This window comes from Castor canadensis, chromosome 4 (genome assembly GCF_047511655.1).
Source record: "Castor canadensis chromosome 4, mCasCan1.hap1v2, whole genome shotgun sequence".
NCBI classification, from domain to species: Eukaryota; Metazoa; Chordata; class Mammalia; order Rodentia; family Castoridae; genus Castor; species Castor canadensis.
Genome location: NC_133389.1, coordinates 78952747 through 78972639, shown reverse-complemented (window position 1 = coordinate 78972639; position 19893 = coordinate 78952747). Strand labels below are relative to the sequence as shown.

General features: G+C 37.4%; 1 protein-coding gene across 3 annotated transcripts in view; it reads left to right on the top strand.

The window, feature by feature from the left end:
• Positions 1-19893, top strand: part of Cntnap5 (contactin associated protein family member 5) — an 826603-nt gene that overhangs the window by 192030 nt on the left and 614680 nt on the right. For all 3 annotated transcript variants that reach the window (XM_074070497.1, XM_074070498.1, XM_074070499.1), the window contains exon 3: positions 16482-16675. In XM_074070497.1, the coding sequence (XP_073926598.1) occupies positions 16482-16675 (194 nt within the window). The remainder of the gene's footprint in view (positions 1-16481; positions 16676-19893) is intronic.

Here is a 19893-nt window from a genome sequence, read left to right as displayed (position 1 = left end):
TCACAATTCTCCCAAACTCAGTCTCCCACATAATTAGGATTACACGTGTGAGCCACTGATACCCAGCTTTCCTGAATACTTTAATTCATCTCTAGATTATTTATATTATCTACTATAACATAAATGCTGTGTAAGTAGTTGTTTTATTATATTGTTTGAGGAATAATGACAAGGAAAAAGTCGGTGTGCTCAGCTCATAAGCAATATTTTTTCAAATATTTTCCATCCCCATTTAGTTAAATCTGCAAGCGCACAACCCAAAGGCCTTACTGTATATGTGAATATGAATGGATAAAATAATATATACATGTGTATGTATATGCAAACATATTCTATATATACCTGTATAGAATATATGCACATGTAATACAATGCTAGTATGTCTAACTATATTTATGGTATAAACCATAAAAGTAATTATGTAATATTGTTCATAAATATTGACATTTGAGTAGATATACAAATGTAAAACTCAGTAAGTTAAGGAGAAAACTTGTAAGATAACTGATATTAGAAATTTAAGTAAACATAATGACAGGTTTCTCCTTGTCAAACCAGAATTAAGCCTTGTCTTTCTAGGGCAATGATAACCACAAATACCCCTTTTCCATGATTCCTTTAAAATTTCCCTTCTATTTTATGAGTGGAAACACATCTCAAATATACTTCTAAATAGCTAATGGTGCCACAGGGTATGGAATCTAGGATGCTGTCAGATATTCAAGGAGATGTCAAAGAGACTGCCCTGAATAAAGGGATTATGCATCCAGGAATTCACAGTCCTATTATCAGCTTATGATACCAGCATACAGCTGAAAATCACAAGAACAATACACTGAGCACTAGCCAGAAGCCCTTTCTCTTCCAAGCCCTTAAAGCATACCAATGCAATCTTTACAAAACTACGTGGCATATAGTGTTATTTCTATTTCTGTTTCAAAGGTGGAAGACGCTGTGGCACAGAGGGGGAAAGCTGTATTCAAGCCACATGTTCACCAGGGAAGTCTGATTCACACATACTTGCTCTTATACACAGCACCTTTGACATTGTCCTGCCCAAATGGTCAGCATTGCTTTAGTCCTTTAGAGAGGGAAAGCTGTATGTCACTTTAATTAGTTCACTTATTTCCCCCCGGTATTACTTATGTATAGCTAACAAAAATGTATGATATTTGACATATTTGTACATTGTAAAGTGACTAGCACAATCAAGTTGCTTAACACATCCATAACTTCCCATACATAACTTTCTTTGTCTGTGTGTTTGTGTGTTGAGAATATCAGACTTAATCTCAGGAAGTTTCAAGTATACAATAGAATATTAGCTAAATAATCACGCTGTACCTCAGATTCTCAGAATTTATTCTTTTTATAAATACAAGATGATATCCTTTGACCAACATCTATTCATTGCCCCCATTCCCAACCCCTCTGGCAACCATTATTCTACTGTATTTCTAGGGGTTCAACATTTTTAAGATTCTCTATATAAGTGAGGTCATGGAGGACTGGTCTTTTTGTATTTGGCAATTTCACTTGACATAATGCCCACCAGGCTCATTTATGGTATCATACTGGCAGGAGATTTTCCTATTTATGGATGAAAAATAGTATACATACACACAACACATTTGAAAATTTTTATATCTATCAACAGACAGTTGGGTTGTTTCCATGTGTTGGCTACAATGAATGATGCTGCAGTGAACATGGGGCTACAAATACCTCTGAGATTTTGATGGTTTCATTCACACATATACACCTTCTCTGGGAGTACTCCAATATGTAGTAATTCTATCTTTAACTTTTTTGAGGAACTTCATTACCATTTTCCATAATTTTTGTACCATTTTGCTTTTCCTCCAATAATGCACAGGATTCCCTTTTCTCTACATCTTTACCAATACATCCATATTTTTGATAACAGTTATTCTATTATATGTGAGGTAATGTCTCATTGTGGTTTTGATTTCTGTTTCCTTGATGGTTTGTGGTATTAAGCACCTTTTCATGTATCTGTCGCTCTCTTGTATGTCTTCTTAGGAAAAATTTCAGTTCAGCTCTTTTGTTCATTTAATGTTGGATTATTTGGAGGTTTTCAATATTGACTTACATGTATTCCTGTATTTTAGATATTAACCTCTTATAAGATATATACTTTGTAAATATTTTCTCTCACTTTAGAGGTTGCATTTTGATTTTATTGATTGTTTCCTTTGCTATACAGAGCTTTTTAAATTGTGAAAGTCCAACTTATTTATTTTTGTTTTTTTGTCTGTGGTTTCCTATCATATTCAAAAAAGCATTACTTACTTTAGAAAGCAATGATGTTTGCAATGAGTGGGTGTATCTCCAGTCTCTCCGCCCCCTCCCCTTTTGATATTCAGAGATCTATCTCATTGTTTTCTGTTTCAGCCCTTCAACTGCTAATATTGTTTTGTTCCTAACAGATTCCCTAACAGAGTACTGTTTCATTTATCCTCAGTTCTTTTCTCCTGTAGGAGGGCATTGTACATTTCCCTTCTTCCTTCTTCAGTTTTACCACATGATATCAAACTCTAGTATCCCAATACTAATTTTTAGCCCTCTCTCCCACACACAACCATCTCTTCTAAGCTGGATGTAACAACATATACATTCACCTTTTTCATCCCCAGGGGATAGTTTAAAATAAGTAAGGAATAAATACTTGTCAAAGTATGATTTTCAGTAAGTTAAAATCATAACTCTCATGCAAAGACAGAATGAGTGCCTTGCAAAATTATTCAATTCATTGAGGAAAAAAGCCATAAGGTGGTAAAACGTGTTCAAGGGGTACTTTGAAGAACTGGGGAAAGAAAAGAGTATTAGGAAGAATTTGCAAAGTATGTACAAAAGGAGTTAATGTCTACATTAGTCAGGGTTCTCCAGGAAAATACAACAAATATAGGATATAAAGATAGACAAGAGGGGATTTATTAGTGGATATTGGCTCACAAGATTCTGGAGGCCTATGAAATGCTTTCTGCAAACCAGAGAACCAGAAAAGCCAGTGGTGTAGTGTCATCTGAGCTAAAAGCCTGAGAGTTGAGGCTGCCGATGAGGTGACTCAGTCTGAGGCCTGAAAACCTGGGTTTTCTATGCAAGGCTCAGAGCCACAGTCCTGGAAATCTGGAATCCTGACATCCAAAGTGCGAAAGGAGCTAATTGTCTGAGATCCAGAAAAGGAAGCAAATTCTTATTTTATCTTTTCCTTCAAGGGACTAGGTGGTGCCCACTCATATGGGTAAGGGCTTATCTTCTTCACTCAGTCCTTTGATTCAAATGCCAATTTCTTCCAGGAATACTCTAACAGATACAAGCAGAAATAATATTTTACCAGCTATCTCATCCCTTAATCCAATCAATTGGCACTAAAGCTAACTGTCACCATGTCTTACATGATATTGAAACTCAAGGTTAAGCTTCTCTATGAGGCAGACATTGATAAGTTAACATGTAACTTCACAGAAACCAGGATCTAATCAATCAGCGAATAGCAAAAACAAATGACACATGCATTCTTCTAGAAAATTAAAATAATCACTAAATGGTTTTGTTAAAAAGTGGCCCACAATGATATTGAAAGGACAGGCTATACTTTCTTAGAATTCCCAAGTTTGGTTTAGCATTTTTATTAGTGTACTGTATTCATTCATTTGAATACATGTCACAGCAATTAATGAGCTCTTTTTACTTTACAACATACATCATTCCACACACTTGTCAAAGATTTCCCTCATGTTCCCTAAAAGATGAAATCTAAGCTGTAAAACCTTTGGTTTTCACTGTATTAAACCCACCCCAAAAGAATTGCATGTGCTAAGCTGCAACAACACTTCTGATCTCTTTCACATCAATAGATGTCCCTGTAAGTCCTTGAGCATCATTAAAAGTTTCCAAATCCCCTGGGCATCATATAAACTGTTAGCATGCATTGAGGATGGATGGTTAAAGTTTACGTTACCTCCAGAGTGTACAAGGAAGTCATGCATACACATGTTTGACTACACTCAGAAAGTGCACAGCTGGAAAATGTGTCCTTGCAGAAATGTCAGTCATTCCAAGTGGAAGGGAGACACCAGGAACACTGTACTGGGCAATGAAGTCTGATGAGCACCTCCAACCCTGAGTAAAGCAAGTTAAATGAGTTCCATCAACAACAAACAAATCTCTCTAATAAAAAAAAAATCTTGGAAACAGCTGTTGACCCAAGCTATTTCTGTGACAGTCAAGATCTGGGTAAATGCAGCCCACGAGGAGGGGATTAGGTATTTAAAGCTGGGCCGTAATAGGCTCCACACTGCTATCTCATCTGTGGAGGGGATTTGCCAAATGGAATTTTTGTTCTCTCACTTTTGTAGACCCTTCGGCTTCCATCTCATCTCACACAGAGAAAATGAAAAGCATGAAAGAGAACTCATTATTTTTGAATAAATGACAAAAAACATTAAGCTGGGGTCAGTTCACCACTAGCTTAGGTTACCAAGTCAATCTATATAATGCTGGCTTAGGAAGGATCTGTCTTTATCAAATGTGATTTATTCTGTGGCAAGAAAGGTTTTGATCAGGGTATCAAGTCAATTGGACTTCAAGAAACACCACTGTCAACAGGAGTTGGTGACCCAGTACAAAGCCACGGAGCTGTGGGCTAGATTTTGAAAATAAGGGCAAGGATTTAAGTTATTTTATATGATTAAAAGGCATATAGGAACAGACGTCTTTGGGCCCCTAAGAGGAAAGGTTTGTATTTCCCTTTCTGATAGTTTTTTTCTCCAAATACAGTTTGCAAACAATTATGTTTTCCATTTGTCCCTTGAAATTTTTATCCTTCTTCTTTGCTTGAGTATATTTTTGAGATGCTTTCCTGTGTAAGTTGAGATTGTATGTTTCCAGCATGACAATTTTGTTGCCATGGAGAATTTGATTTCTGATGTCACAGTACTTTCAGCTTCCTGGGCATATGAGTGGATGAAGAGGCTTAAAGATTTTGTCCCCTGTTTGACACAGAATATGTGTACATGTCCCCATTTTCCCTTTGGGCAGCACTGGTTACAAAACACTAAGGATCAGTGAAAATCTTTGGAAGCTGTTTTTCAGTTAGGTGTCATTGGACTCTTTATGAGGAGATGGGAATTGGGAACAGTGCAAGAATCAGGGTTCATAAGTGCAAAGACCCTAGACTCTCTTTAGAGACATGTTCCAGACAGCCAGGGGAGCATGGTGACGATCCCATCATAGGCAGTGCTACAATGTTTGCTAAAGAATGCTCCAGGCTTCCATATGGAAGCAGGTGTGGATATAATATACTCTGTTGAAACGACAGTGGGATGTGCAGAAACCATTCAAAGAATTCAAACAACTCCCTCCTCTTGTTTTACCATGCTCTTTCCTTCATTTCTGGCATGGTAGGCATCAATACCCGTTCTTCCCTTTTCTTCCTCATAGTCCTTTTCCCTACTCAAAGTGTTCCTATGGGAGGAAACAGGCATCTGTAAGGGGCTTGTAAAAAATGCAGCTTGTTACATTCTGCCCAGACCTGCTAGGTCACAATTTATGCTTTCACTATTGTTGTATCCATACACTCAAAGTTGAGATGCACAATTCTGGAGCATTCCTGAGTCTTTTGGTCCTTCAGTTCTGATCTTTTTGCCTTACCACATTCTGGCAGTAAAGTGGATGGGAAGGCATCAGAGAAAATAAGTCACTGGTTCAAGGATACTCAACTAATTTGAGGATTTGGCTGTCAATCAAAGTCTGTCTACACAATTTTTTTCCAGTACTGGGGTTTGAACTCAGGACTTGCACTCTACTACTTGAATCATGCCCTCATGATTGTTTGGGCCAGCCTCAGACCCTGATACTCCATTGCCTCCAGTGTAGTTGAGATTACAGATGCAGAATATCATGCCTAGTTTATTTATTGAGGTAGCGTCTCACTAACTTTTTGGCTGGGCTGGCTTCAAACCAAGATCCTCCTGATATACATCCCCTGAGTAGCTGGGATTACAAGTCTGATTAACTCCATATTAACCAATATATTTATTCATGTTGATCTAAAATCTTAATCTGAATAAAGACATTATTAACACAATAGTCACCCTTGTCAGGTAATTTTGATATTATGTGTGTTAGTATTTTAACCACAAAACATCTGGATTTTCAGATCTAAAGGAGAAAGAGATTTGTATGTATGCACCTCCTCAGTGGCCCAAAGATTATACCGCATTCTATCAAGCCTTGACCTAGATATTTAGACAATGCCCTATGCGTCCTCTTTTATTAGGACACCTGCAATCACTGAGAAGTGCAGAGTGAAAATCTTCTGCTACTTAACAGGAGCCCTGGGACACTGTCTCAGATGGAGACAGATCAGGGAGATGGTCCCAGCTCAGCCAGGCTAATTGCAAAACAAAGCGGTGACGAGTGGAAAGGCATTGCATGGCCACTTTTGCTTACTAATAATGCCCTGCTTCCGAGAATCTAAGTATCACCACTTAACATAGAAAAACTGATAAAAAAAAAATTTCATGTGCTCTAACTTTTACTTTCTTCCTGATGACTGATCACTTCCTTTCAAGGCCAAGTTGACTTTTTTTTCTAGGTTGCAGTCCATAAAATGCTAACTCACTGAATCACCAGCCCGAAGTTTCTAATACTTCACAGCGAGATAAGAGCTTCTTCAATTTATCAGTTCTTTGTGTTTAACTTACAGCATTATAACTTTAAAATAAAATGATGGAAAAGAGAAGGATTATTAATGACACTTTTGTTTAGTGATTGACAGTTCATTATTGTGCATACAATTTTTTTTTTGCAATCAGCAGAAAATAAAATATAGTCCTGTACCACTTAACAACAAAGACGCATTCTGAAAACTGTGTCACAAGCTGATTTTATCTTTGCGGGACTATTGCAAAGTATAGTCACATAAGCCTAGGTGCTCTGGGTTACATTTTGCTGGTCTCTCAATACAATCAAGACACACAATAAACATGACACGTGTGAGGCTGCTACCACCAAAACATGGCACGATATTTCACAGTAAATTTTACTGTTTGATGGGACTGCCGTTTTAACTCAGGGCTGCATGCTTACAAAGCAGGCTGTCTATACCTTGAGCCACACCTCCAGTCCATTTTGCTCTGATTATTTTGGAGATGGGGTCTTGCAAACTATTTGCCTGAACTGGCCTTCAATCTTGAACTTTCTGATCTCAGCCTCCCAAATGTCTAGGATCATAAGCTTGAGCTACTGGCACCAGTGTGAACTTACTTTTTTAATAAGTAGAAGGAGTGATACTAAAATAATAACAAAAAGTATTTCTCAGAGAATACATATACCAGAAACATGGTCAATTATTATCAAGTATTATGTGCTGTCCATAATTGTATGTGCTCTAAGCTTATGTGACCGATAGCACAGTAGGTTGTTTACACCAGGAGCACCACAAAATTGTAATGTATTCCATTGCTACATTAATGAGAGCTATACTGTCAGTGGGTGATAGAGAATTTTGAGCTCCATTATAATCTTATGAAACCACTGACATACATGTGTGGCATGGTTGACAGATAGGTTATGTGGATGGTGTGTGTGTATTTGAATAGCATACTACATAGTGGATAGTCTTGCTTTTTCTAGCCTGGGGAAGTTAGGTACTACTTACTCTGCTAGAAGTCTTTCACTTTGACTTTATGAAAATGTCATTAGATGAGCTAGAGATTACTGAACACACCATATGGAGTGAAAATTGGTAGCATATAACAAACTCTAAGGACAGGAAATGGGAGTGAAAATCCTGCACTTCCTCTTTCCCCAGAATGACAATTTCCCTATGCTGGTCCCTTCCCAAGCTCCCCTTTAAACTTCTCACTTTTCTCAATTATATTCATCCATGCAATTGGTTCTTATGTCTGAACTTTATTTCCTTAATTAAAGTACAAATTTGATAAAAATCCAGATTTTACCAAAGAACATTTATTGCTTGTTTTCCTAAGGACTTGTTTCTAATGAATATCTTCCCACAAAAATATCCACAGCAATCAGAAGGCTTTTTAGGGGACCTATATTAACATAGCTTTGCAAACAAATAATGGAAAATCTAGTTCACACTGCTTGAAAAATGTTAAATCATTGAGATTAAGCACAAAAAGATAGAGAGGCATCCCTATTTCTATCTAGGAAACAGGTGGTTATGAGAGTGATCACCCTATAATCATTTAAGCCAAGCTTTATGAGTCTTATGGGATGGGAGAGACTGGGAAGCAAACCCAGGGCTTAATACACGTTAGGCAACTGTTATACTACAGAGATACATCCCCAGTCATGTTTTGGGGGATAATTTGTTTTTAGTGTATCTACGTATGTTGTTTGTATTACTATAATGTAAAAATAACACATATTACCCTACATAAAAGGAACTCTTCCATATGGGCTGGCCCACCCCAGGCTGTGCTTCTGTCAGCATCATTCTGGAGCTGATAACCCTGCCAGAACTCACAGTAGGACACAGTGGTGTTGTTGGAAAGTGACTGATTTTCTGAGCTGGTTTTTAAGCCATCTAAGAGTAATTCCAGCACAGCAGCATGATGGTGTCACTTAGGAACTTGAGAGAAATGCGTGTTATTTGTATTCATACCAACTTTCTAAGTTACAAATTCTGCCAGTAGGTCCTGCAACTTGGCTTTCAAGTTCCCCAAGTAATTTTGATGCTTGTGAGGGCTGGACAACCACAGCTTAGAGCACTGAAAATCCTCCAGGATCCAGGACCCAAGACCACCCTTCTCCCCTTCACCAGAAGGTTTTCTTTCATGTTCAGTTTGTCATCATTTGGTCACATATCCACTCCTAAAAGCAATAGCCATCAAGGGGTGTGGTATTACCGTGACTGACTTTACACTAGTCATCTGACCTGGACTAAAAGAATAATTAACCATATCTATAAATGTTCTCTCTCTCTCTCGCTCTCTCTCTCTCAGCATTGCTTATTGCTTCTAACATCATTTCAGTGAGATTGCTTTTCATCAACATTCCACTCTCTTGAAATGTATGGTCTCTTCTGCCTCCATTTCATTGGATTATTTTGTGCATTTTCCAACTGAAAGTGTAACTTCCTGATGGAAGACTTACCTGATGCTAGAATTCCTCTTCAATGTAAAAGTGTACTCCAAGTAAAGCTTTGGGAGTAACACAATTAATTGTATTTATGTTTAATTTTTGTATTTCCATAGTCATAACACCAATAAGTTGCATATGTCATCTTATTTGATCCATGATAGAATAGACACTCAACATATTATTTTTATAGAAGTAGGAAACCTATTTGTACAAAGTCACAAAGGTAGAAAATGATCCTTATAACTCATATGCCAGACCTAGACTGGGAACTACCTTTCAAACAAAATTGCTACAAGAAACCAAGTGAAATGTAGTCTGCTCAATTGTGTAAAAAGCATGTTGTTTAGGAGAGAAAGGCTTTTAAATAGTAATGCCAGCAATATGAGATCTACAGTTTCAAATGACTTCCAATTTCAATTCTCCATTTTCCCTTCAAAGATATTTGGATAATGATTTATTTTCTTCACATGCCTAAAAGCAGGAAGACTTATTCTGTTTTTAAATCTTCTACACTGCTTTACTCAAGTATAGAACTTAATAATTTTATGTTTATTAATTAAAGTATAAATAATCCACTGAAATTCATTGAAAGTCCCTTAGGCCTGGGCATCAGATGGGTAGAGTTAGCTTATTGATCTGCCAAATTAAAATAGAACTAAGCCTCTATCCAATTTGAAAGAAAACTGAGAGAAACAGTAACCAATAAAACCATTTTTTAGGAAAGAAAAGTTAACCGTGGCATCCAACAGGGCAGTCAATGGCCTTATAAAGGTAATGAGCCTTGGGATGTGGCTGATATAGTCACACATCAAAGTTTTTATTTAATTTAAATTAAACCAAATTTAAATGTCAATATCCACTACCATATTGAGCAATTAGTAAGTCTTCTAGTTTTATGTACCTGACCTTCCCACTTAAGTTTCTAAAAACTCCTGATTGTTTTTTATGTATATATGAATCAGTCCTAGGTCCTCAAGGGATATAAATATGAGATATCCTCCCTTCCTCAAAACCTCAAAGTCTTCTGAGTCCCACCTTACTCCTACAGTCTGCCTCCCTTCTTGTACAACTTCTGACTGTGAAATGGACAGGCAAATATCTTCTCCTGATCCATCAGGGCCTCTGGGATTGCACTTTCCAAAAGGAAAGGTACTTGTTGGAGGATTTCACAACAGTGTAGCCTGAGACATGTTCATCGTTCAAAACAACGACAGAGCTTTCTCACTACACACACACAGACAGACACACAGTGAGCAGCCTCTGTCCCTGAGCCTGACCTGGCCTCCATCCCTTAGACTTTACCCTTCATTGCAGAGCCATCTTAGAAATGGTGCTGAGGACTCTTTCAAAGTTGACCTGGGATGGAGCTTCTTGTTGAAGTGATTTGTGGGGCACTCTCTTGAAACAGCATTATGAGGGAAGTAAAACTGGGTGAAGGTGGGGCCTCTGGTAAGAATTTCCACCGACAAGAGTCTCTTTTGGATGCTCAAAGAAAGTTTTAGACGATGGATTGCACCAGAAAGTCAGGTATGCCTTGCAACAATGGGAGCTATATTTTAAAAGGTATATTAATCTGACATATACTGAGATGGAGGTAAGGTAAAAAGGCTTATTTTTGGCCAAAACAAATCTCTGAAAAGGTGATAGTTCAGGTTGTTGGCTGGTACCCACAGCTGGAGAATGAGTCCACTTGTTAGGAAGGATCCAGGTGGAGCACCAAGAACATCCCTGCAGAACCACTTTCCACTCCGATGCCTACATCTTCCCCTCTCTGTTGAAGCAGATCTTTGACACCACCCTTTTCACCAGCAGCCATAGTTACTAACTGAGAGAGTTGGTTTTTGAAAACTTCAGTTCCCTCCTGCTCGGGTGATATGCCTGTGAGGTATTCTATGCTGGTGGAGTCATGCTCACTCACAGGCATGGGGCTTCATGATGCATCATGGCTGCCTTCCACCATGTCTATTTTTCATCATTTTTACCATCACCTGGTCTCCTAGAATCTCTTCCCAAATGAACTACTTACACTCAAGTCCTTGCCTCATAATTGACTTCCAGGAAACCTAAACCAAGTGGTACACAGAACCATTTCCTGACGTTGCTCTTGAGGCAGCCCTTGGCTACAATAACTGGGTCTGGCTGGGACTCAGTCCCTTCCCTCCCTTACCTGAATTACTTCTCAGGAGCTCTTTTTATTCTTCTCTGAAAATTGGTCTCAAACTGCAACACTTCAGGTTTCCCTACAAGATTTTGATCTTGAATACCACAGGGTGTTTGCTCAATTTCCTACTTTATTTTCCTCTGGAAGGCTCCTCAGTCCTTAAAATCATATGTGCATGGCTGTGTGGGAAGCTGGCCAGTGCTGCCTTGCAGCATCCTGCCCTACTGCATCTGTCTAGTGGCAGGAAGAAGACATGTTACAGCCAACAGCTTTACAGCCATGGAGGTCCCTGCCCAGCTCCATTTCTTATTACACATGAATGACGGTGCTCTAAGAGGAGGATCATTGAAAGCACATGTGTGAATGGTGATATTACCCTTACACACCATAAAATGTTACATATTAAAAAGATAGCCTCCTTCTCTACTCTCCCATTGCCACTTTACTTATTACCATAACTAGGTACTTTGTCCCTGAAAAACTCACAGGGCCTTAGCTTACAGGGGCACCAGCTATTTAATAATTAAAGAAGCAGCTAGTCATTCTAGCTAGTCTTGCAGGCATTTGTGAGAATGCATTGGCTGTTTATAGGGTCTTGTGTATAATAGGAGGGGACATTTATGTCTTTATTTCTTCTAGGGTTTATTTTAGGAAATTAAAAACACCACACTGTGTTCTTAGACCACATTAGGTCTGAAAATGCTGTATGCTGTTTGTGACTATTTCTGCCCCATATGGCCCTGTGCTAAGTGGACACATTTTTGAATGATAGGTGTTAAATATCTCTTGGCAGAGACCTGTGTGTAATCCATTTTGTGACCATGTCCAGTGTATGACATCAATCAATTCTTATTTCCCTTCTGGGTTAGGAGTGGAAATAGGTGTAGAAACTGTGGAATTTCTGGATTTTCCTACCAGTTATCTGGTTTTATGCTTAGAGCCTACCCTGGCATGTGAAGTTTGAATTTGAGGTTTGATGATTAGCACCTTGGTATAGGAGACTGAATGGGAAACTTATCAGGAGTCAGAATACCTTGGATTCTTATATTACTTTAAAGTTTGCAAATATTCTCCATCAGTCTTTCTCTGCTTGTATAAGACTTCAGACCCTATAAACCTTAGGCAGGTTCTAGAAATCAGAAGAACTGGACTGGAGTAGTCTCAATTCAGACAACCTAGATTAACTAGTTGGATTTATAAGGATACTTTGTTCCTTAACAAAGGGAAATTAGCAATGTATTGCTGATTGCCATGAAAATCCAGTGAGACACATCAGGGAATATAAAGTAAGAACTATGGTTCTAATGAGAATTGCTCTCATGAGGAAGGGGGAAGATGAGCACGACTGTGACTTGTCAGTTTTGGTGAGAGGCTCTTTGTAGCAATGGTGAGAGGCTCTTTGTAGCAATGTAAAGAGCTTGGTGAGATCCAGGTTTCTTGAACTTGAATCCCCTGTTTGGTCTCTTACTGGTTATATGATATTGGAAAAGCTGTCCCATGATCCTGACTGTGGGATTGTGCACATCTGTGAATATTTCATCCAATATAACCTCAGGAGCACATCTGATTCTTGAACCAGAGCTTTTGATGTTTGTTCCAGCATCTCCTTACCCACTTTTTCATGAAAGTCAAATAGTCCAGTATGTAGAGGGTGAGGGTTGATGTGCTAGAAATAAACTAAGACATAACCTCCTAATCACTCTGTATCCTGTGTTTGAAAACCTATGGCCAAATTCTGGATGTTGTAAAATCTAAGGTGAGATTATTTTTCCTTTAAACTTAAAATATTTCCTTTAAATTTCCACTTAATGATTTTTAATTTAAATTGCAGGATTTATGAGAATGTTTGTAGTTAATAGGCATTACCATTTCAGTCACAATTATGAGAAATATTGTCTTAGTTAATACCTCCAACATTCCAAATGTATCCACTTGTGTGTATGTGATACACTGTATTCAGAAATAATTCAGAAATAGGAAGCTAGTGTGTATGTGGTATGTCCTTAGAGAAACTACAAATAGTATCTTCAGGCCACTCTCATCATTTGCAAAAACACATTTATTGTTTGGTGGTACAAACAAAATGTTTGCCATAGCAACCATGGCAACCCTGCGTGTTTGGCCTATTAGCTGTAATGCAGGGAGCATCTTCAACAGCAGGAGAAGAGTCCTTGGCAATTATCACCCAGGGATTGGCCCTCCATCCTAAGTGCTTAAGCTGAGACTCTTAGGTTTCAGAACATTCTTAACTTGATGTGTTAATGAACGCTAACAGCAAGTATTACATTTTGGTTAATTTCAGCAGGATTAATAAGCCAAGGTTTTATCCTGTGGGCAAAAGGGAGAAGTTATTTTCTTTAGACAAATTTGAAGAAATCTTTTTAGCACTAAATCTAATTTTTTGATTCATTTTACTGTGGTTTTACTTGGGATTAGGTTGGTCCTTTGTGATTTTTTTTTCCAAGGGAAAGTTCTTATTTCATTTTCTTTTTTCCATCTTTAGCATAAATTATTATTATATGCTAATTATAAGAAATAAAGGAAAAATTCTAAAGCATGCCTAAAAAGACCAATTGTAAAGTATTCAAAATGAAATAGAAATGGCTAAGGATTGAAGATTTTCATTTTAAAAATGGTTATGATCGTGAAAAAAGGCAAAGGTCCTGTGATAGCTTACAAAATTCTATACATATTCTTTTATTTTTAGTACTGTATATATTCTTTATGCAATAAATCACACATGGCTAATAAGTAATAAGATTCTCAGTTTATGCACAAAAGACATGCTGGCAGAAAATGTTACATGTATAAAACATAAAACTACAAAATCATTTACACTTTATTCAGGAGAGATCACCTGATAAAATTATTTTCTAACATATTAAGCAACTTTTGCTTTTTTCCCTATCATTTAAGCAACTTTGCTTCAGAACTGGGCAGCAGGAATTGGGTAAAAGTAATGAGTAGTTTCAAAATAATTTTGAATTTTCTGGAAATGTAAAGTCTTTTCCAGTCTGTCAGCTTTAAGACATTAGGGAAAGGTGGAAAGGATTGGGAATTGTGAATATGTTGGGGAGACAGAAGGGATGATAAACATGTCCTTGTGGAGCTGATATCTCAGAAGCCGGCTCAAACCCTCCTCTTTTTTAGGTTTTTAACAACAGCTAGATTTCCCCTAACTGTGTTTGAATCTAGGTTGCTAGGTTTTCTAATCTTGCAGGATCTGTTTCTTCAACTATTTGATGTGAATAATGTTATTCACTTAATTAGATATTGCATAGGTGTTAAAGTAGACTAAATTTCATTATCAAATGCATATCAATGATCAATGTCTTAAAAACAATAGATGTTTAGGTCTTATTCCTACTGATGGTTAGTGCACAAATATGAGTACCCAGGGACCTCCTTCCATGTGATGATTCAGGGACCCAGGACCTTTTTCCTCACTTATAATTTTGTTCTGTAGAATTTGATCATATGGCTGTAAGTGTAATAACATGGAAAGCTGGAAAATGTCATTAAACTGAATTCTGTATATCTATTATACAGAAGGTACAGAGAAGAGTATTAGAACATCAGCAATATCCACGCTGTGTACATGTCTTGCAAATCACTTACTAGAACACAGTCCATAGTGCATGCTGAATGTGCTTCCCTGCATTTGAATATTTTCTTGGTGATTGGTGGTGGGGGGAATTTTATCAAAGTAGCTATTAGAGATTGCTTATGGGAAGAAGATCAAACACAACTTATATGACATTGTGCCTTATGGCCAGAATGACCTCTGCCTCATGTCCTTTGGTTCCAGGGTCTTCATGTACAGTTCCATATTGGTTGTGTAGTATAGACAAAGGCCCAGAAAAGTACTAAGCTACCAAGGAGAGATCTAAGTGGCCCCCTGTCCAACTCAGGGCAGGAATGCAGACTGGGGCATGAATAAAATGATTCACAATGACATAACTTGAAAGAAAAGTAATTTGTTATTTCTCCAAGATTTCCATTAACTCTCCAACCTTATGACCTGAGCAAGTTGGTGAACAAATGGGTTGATTTCATGCCACCCCTGCACATCATAAGAAACTCTGCAATTGTCCCTCCTGCTCAGGTTTCAGAGAATTTGTGAACTCTGCAGTCAGCAGAAGTAAATATTGACATTTTTTCCTATGTGAAATGAAAACAAAAAGCATAGAGCAAAAATCTTCTCATTAAGAGAGAGCTAATATTGATCTTCTGCAAAGTCCAAGTGTTGATAAATTGTGAAATGTGGGGACCAAATGGTTTTTTTATATGTTAGAATGTTCCTGTGCATCGAGCACACTAAACTATGTATGGATCCCAGATGTGTCAGGATATCTCATGCTGCTGAGGTTTTACATATGCTGTTTCCTCTGCCCTGTTGATTTCTACTCAACTTTCCTCTTTGCATTTTCCTCAGGTTTCAGCTTTAGTGTCACTCTCTGAGGAGGGCCTTTCTGATTACCTCCTGAGGCACTCAGTCCCCTGTGCTCTTATAGTAACTTCTGTCTACCTCTTGTGAAGATTCATTTCATGTCACATTACATGTTTTTGCTCATCTCTCTCTCTCTCTCTCTCTCTCTCTCTCTTTCTCTCTCTCCCTTTCCCAAGCATGTTCCTGATGCTCAATGAAAAATGTTGAATGAGTGAATGTTGACCCTTAAAGGCTTATTCAGTTTCCTTTCTTTTTTTTTTTTTGTATGTTTGTAATCATAGTAAACTATCAGTCCATAGTAGGCTCATAGTCCATATTTGGAGAGAGATAAGAAATAGGGAAAAAAAAGAATAGGAATGAAAGAAGGAAAGAGAGAAAGGAAGGAGGTATCAGTCAGAGAGAGGATGTAAGGGTGGTTTGTATATACATCTACAAAGACTGAAGTTATAAGAAGAGAAAGAAACAAAATGAATTCCACTAGGGATTTATAAGATGGTACTAAAATTGCTGAGGGAAGAGAGGATGAAACATATTGAATATTATATATATATATGAAATATTTGAATTAACTTGTAGAGACAGAGAATGGGGCATATTTTGGGTTAAATGCTGTTTCACTTATCTTTGACAGACAAAAGTTGTGGCTGTGTGAGACTTTACTCTCTCTCTCTCTCTCTCTCTCTCTCTCTCTCTGTTTCTCTCTGTTTCTCTCTCTCTCACATACTGCTCCAGGAACTGGTGGTTGGTCTCCAGCAGATTCCAACGCTCAACAGTGGCTCCAGATGGACCTGGGAAACAGAGTGGAGATTACAGCAGTGGCCACGCAGGGAAGATACGGAAGCTCTGACTGGGTGACAAGTTACAGCCTGATGTTCAGCGACACAGGGCGCAACTGGAAACAGTACAAGCAAGAAGATAGCATCTGGGTAGGACATCTTTTTCTCTTCCAATGAATAAAATTTAGACATGATGATGGTTGCCAGTGAGTTTCTGTCATTTTCCTGCACCCAGATTGTTAGTAGCTTAATAACTGTTGAGTGCCCATTCAGAAATAATTAGATCACACATCAGCCCTATCTCCAGCATGACTCCAGTTCCAAGGAAAATCACAATGTCTGCTGTAAAGAGCTTGTTCATCTATTGCTGGCAACTTGGGAAACTCACTGACTGAGATTCACTTCCTCATCTATGAAAAAGAGAGTAATACGCCACCAAAGTCTGATGTCTGATTGTTAATGAGATTATTTTGCTTTACTAAGTATCTATCTATCTATCTATCATCTATCAATCTATCTATCATCTATCAATCTATCTATCTAATTTATCATCTACCTACCTATCTATCTACCTATGTACCTATTCATTTACTTACTATGTGCAAGACACTTTACATATCTTGTAATGACCCAACTAAATCACTTATTTCACTTGACCAAAGTAGCCCAAATTTGGAATCTTGGCAAGGGACTTTATCTTTTGGCCTAACTTTAGAGCCACTATGCTGGAAGAGTCTACATCCAAAATTTGAAAACCATTTGAAAGGGAAAAAATATAAAACAATTACGAAGTTTGGAATTATCCTGTCATTGTATTCAGTGTTCATTTTGAGAGTGAGGCAGAGTTTGCTCACATTTTAAAATACACTTCCATGCTCCCAGGCCCACAGGCATGATCTCAACGTAGGCAAAAGATTGTCAGTAAATTACTGAGTGAGAAAATTAAAAGAAGCAGCAAAAGTCATCTGGCAGTGTCCTTGGAAATTCATGCTTTGAATGAAATAATGTGTTATTTTATGTTATTTTTAGCTCAGGGGAAAAATCACCATTTTTTTTCTAATAGTACTTAAAATGTGAAGATTAGGCTACTGATAACATATCCTTTCCTTCTCAGACTCTTTCTAGTTGTTTGCCCCCTTAAATCAATGACAACAAAAATTTCAAATGGCTATTATTTGTATACATTCACATTTATGTTGAGCCCTACTTTGTTGAAAAGAAAATTCTGTCTTAGATTCATTGTTATTTGTTAATTTCTTACCCATCATTTGGGATTCTAATTGAAGGACTGAGATTAGTTATGCAAGGCTGAATCTTAAGAATATTTTTATGGTCATATTTATTATGGGTTGCTTGCAATATTAAATTGTAATATTCTTAGAAGGGATTGGTTTTCTCCAGTTTAAAAATAGTCTTTGGAAGCTATTTCATTTTTTCTCAATGTTGAAGTTCCAACAATATTTTTTACCAATTTTTGTTTGGTTTGCCATTTAGTTTGAAAAGAAAAATAAGCACACCTTCCATTTTGAGGAACAATTTAAAGATTTTATGTTGACTTTAGAGGGACAAATAGATGTGGGACTATTTATTTTCCCTGGCATTTTCAATCAAAACTGGCTGTTTTTCAGATGAAATTTCAGTGTTGAGTTATTTTGTCTCACTTTAAAAAAAAAAGTTCCAAGTTTCATTTTCTTCTGAACCAAATGACATCCTTTCAGCCTACCCTCTGGATCAGAATGTATTCCAAGGGATAAGGATTTCTCTATACTTGGGAGCAACTGACAAAAGGCATCTTTCACTTCCATGCCCCTGTTGGTTTACTTGTGTTTCCAAATAACACCAAGCTCCTGCAAGGCAGGAGTCTCCCTTTTCTATGTCCATGTAGCCTCTCAACCTAATTTTACTAGACATATGGGTCTAAATTTTTTCTATGGTTATTAAAAGCACTGTAGAATTATCAAGGCTTTTAGATCCTCACTAGAGGGAGGAGATTGTCCCCAAGCCCTACTCCACACCCCAAACAGCCTTGACTTGCTGGACAAGTGAAAGATGCTGGGCAGGGAAAACAGGAAAGGCAATGGACTCTCTGTGCAGCAAAGCAGTGAATTCTAGCTACCGTCGCCACAGACATGCTCATGCTGTAGGACTAGGCTGTCAGCTGTGACTAGTGGGAGAAGAAATGATTCAAGAACAGATTACCACAGCATCTAGTTTAAAGAGTAAAATACAGTAACATTTGGTAGGAGCTCTATTGTAAGTCATATATAGTAACTATGGAAAAGTGAGTGTCCACTTACACGAATATTGGTTAAATGAATACTTATTACACACCACATCTATAAGCAAATATTATTCTGTGTGTGTCAGAGAGAGAGAGAGAGAGAGAGAGAGAGAGAGAAGTATTGAGACCTAAACTCACACAACCAGAAACTGGTCACACAGTAATTCAAAACCAAAATTAATTCCTAAATATATTTGATAGTGAAGTTACTGTTTCTCCTTTATTATATTTGATGTTGTAAGTTTCACCTTTTTTTGAACTTTTCTCACTTGAGATGTTAGCCTTGTCAGGAGTGCTCTGTAAGAATAACATAAATATTATTGTTTAAGTCACACATTGCTAAATATAAAAGTAAGAAAGCAACAATTATACCTGACAGTATTTATGTATGTGGCAGATAGTACAGAAACTCTGAAATTATCTAGGAACCTAAACCAGGGGGTTATACAATCATTTTACAAAAATATGGAAAATCTACTTTGTAGGTTATATTCATGGATGTTTGGCACAGCTTACGTTTTTGTCTTAAGTGAATTATCTTAAAATTTTTTCTAACTTTTTGTTTTTAATTTTAACTTGGAAATAAGGCTATGGATTCATCAGAGTTAAGTCTTATAGCAAAGCAAGAGCAATAAAGAAAAAAGATGCTTGGGTAGAACTGCCTAAGTTGTTGCTTAACTTTTCTGAAATTGTCAATAACTATCTCCTGTTGACTTAATTAAGAATGGCACATCAATGAACTAAAGACTCTCTTGAACACATATATACTTTCACTTGGTCTTTTGCAGAGCCTCAATTTTTTGATGTGATGTACTTTGTAAGATCTTTTTTAAAATTGATTTTAAAAACATAGCATTGTAGATTTGACTTCAATTTACCAGTACCCAAGAGATTTATTTTATTTCACAAAGTTCACTTCAGTACCAATGGATAGTAGCAAATCTTCATGCCCTAAAAATCCAATTTGGAGAGTTTCTGATCTGGCACTGAATGGAATGTTCATGAATAAGGCTACCAAGCAGTCTCTTAGTGATATATCATGATTTATGAACAAGCCAGAGCTCCCTGCTTCACTAAATAATCAGCC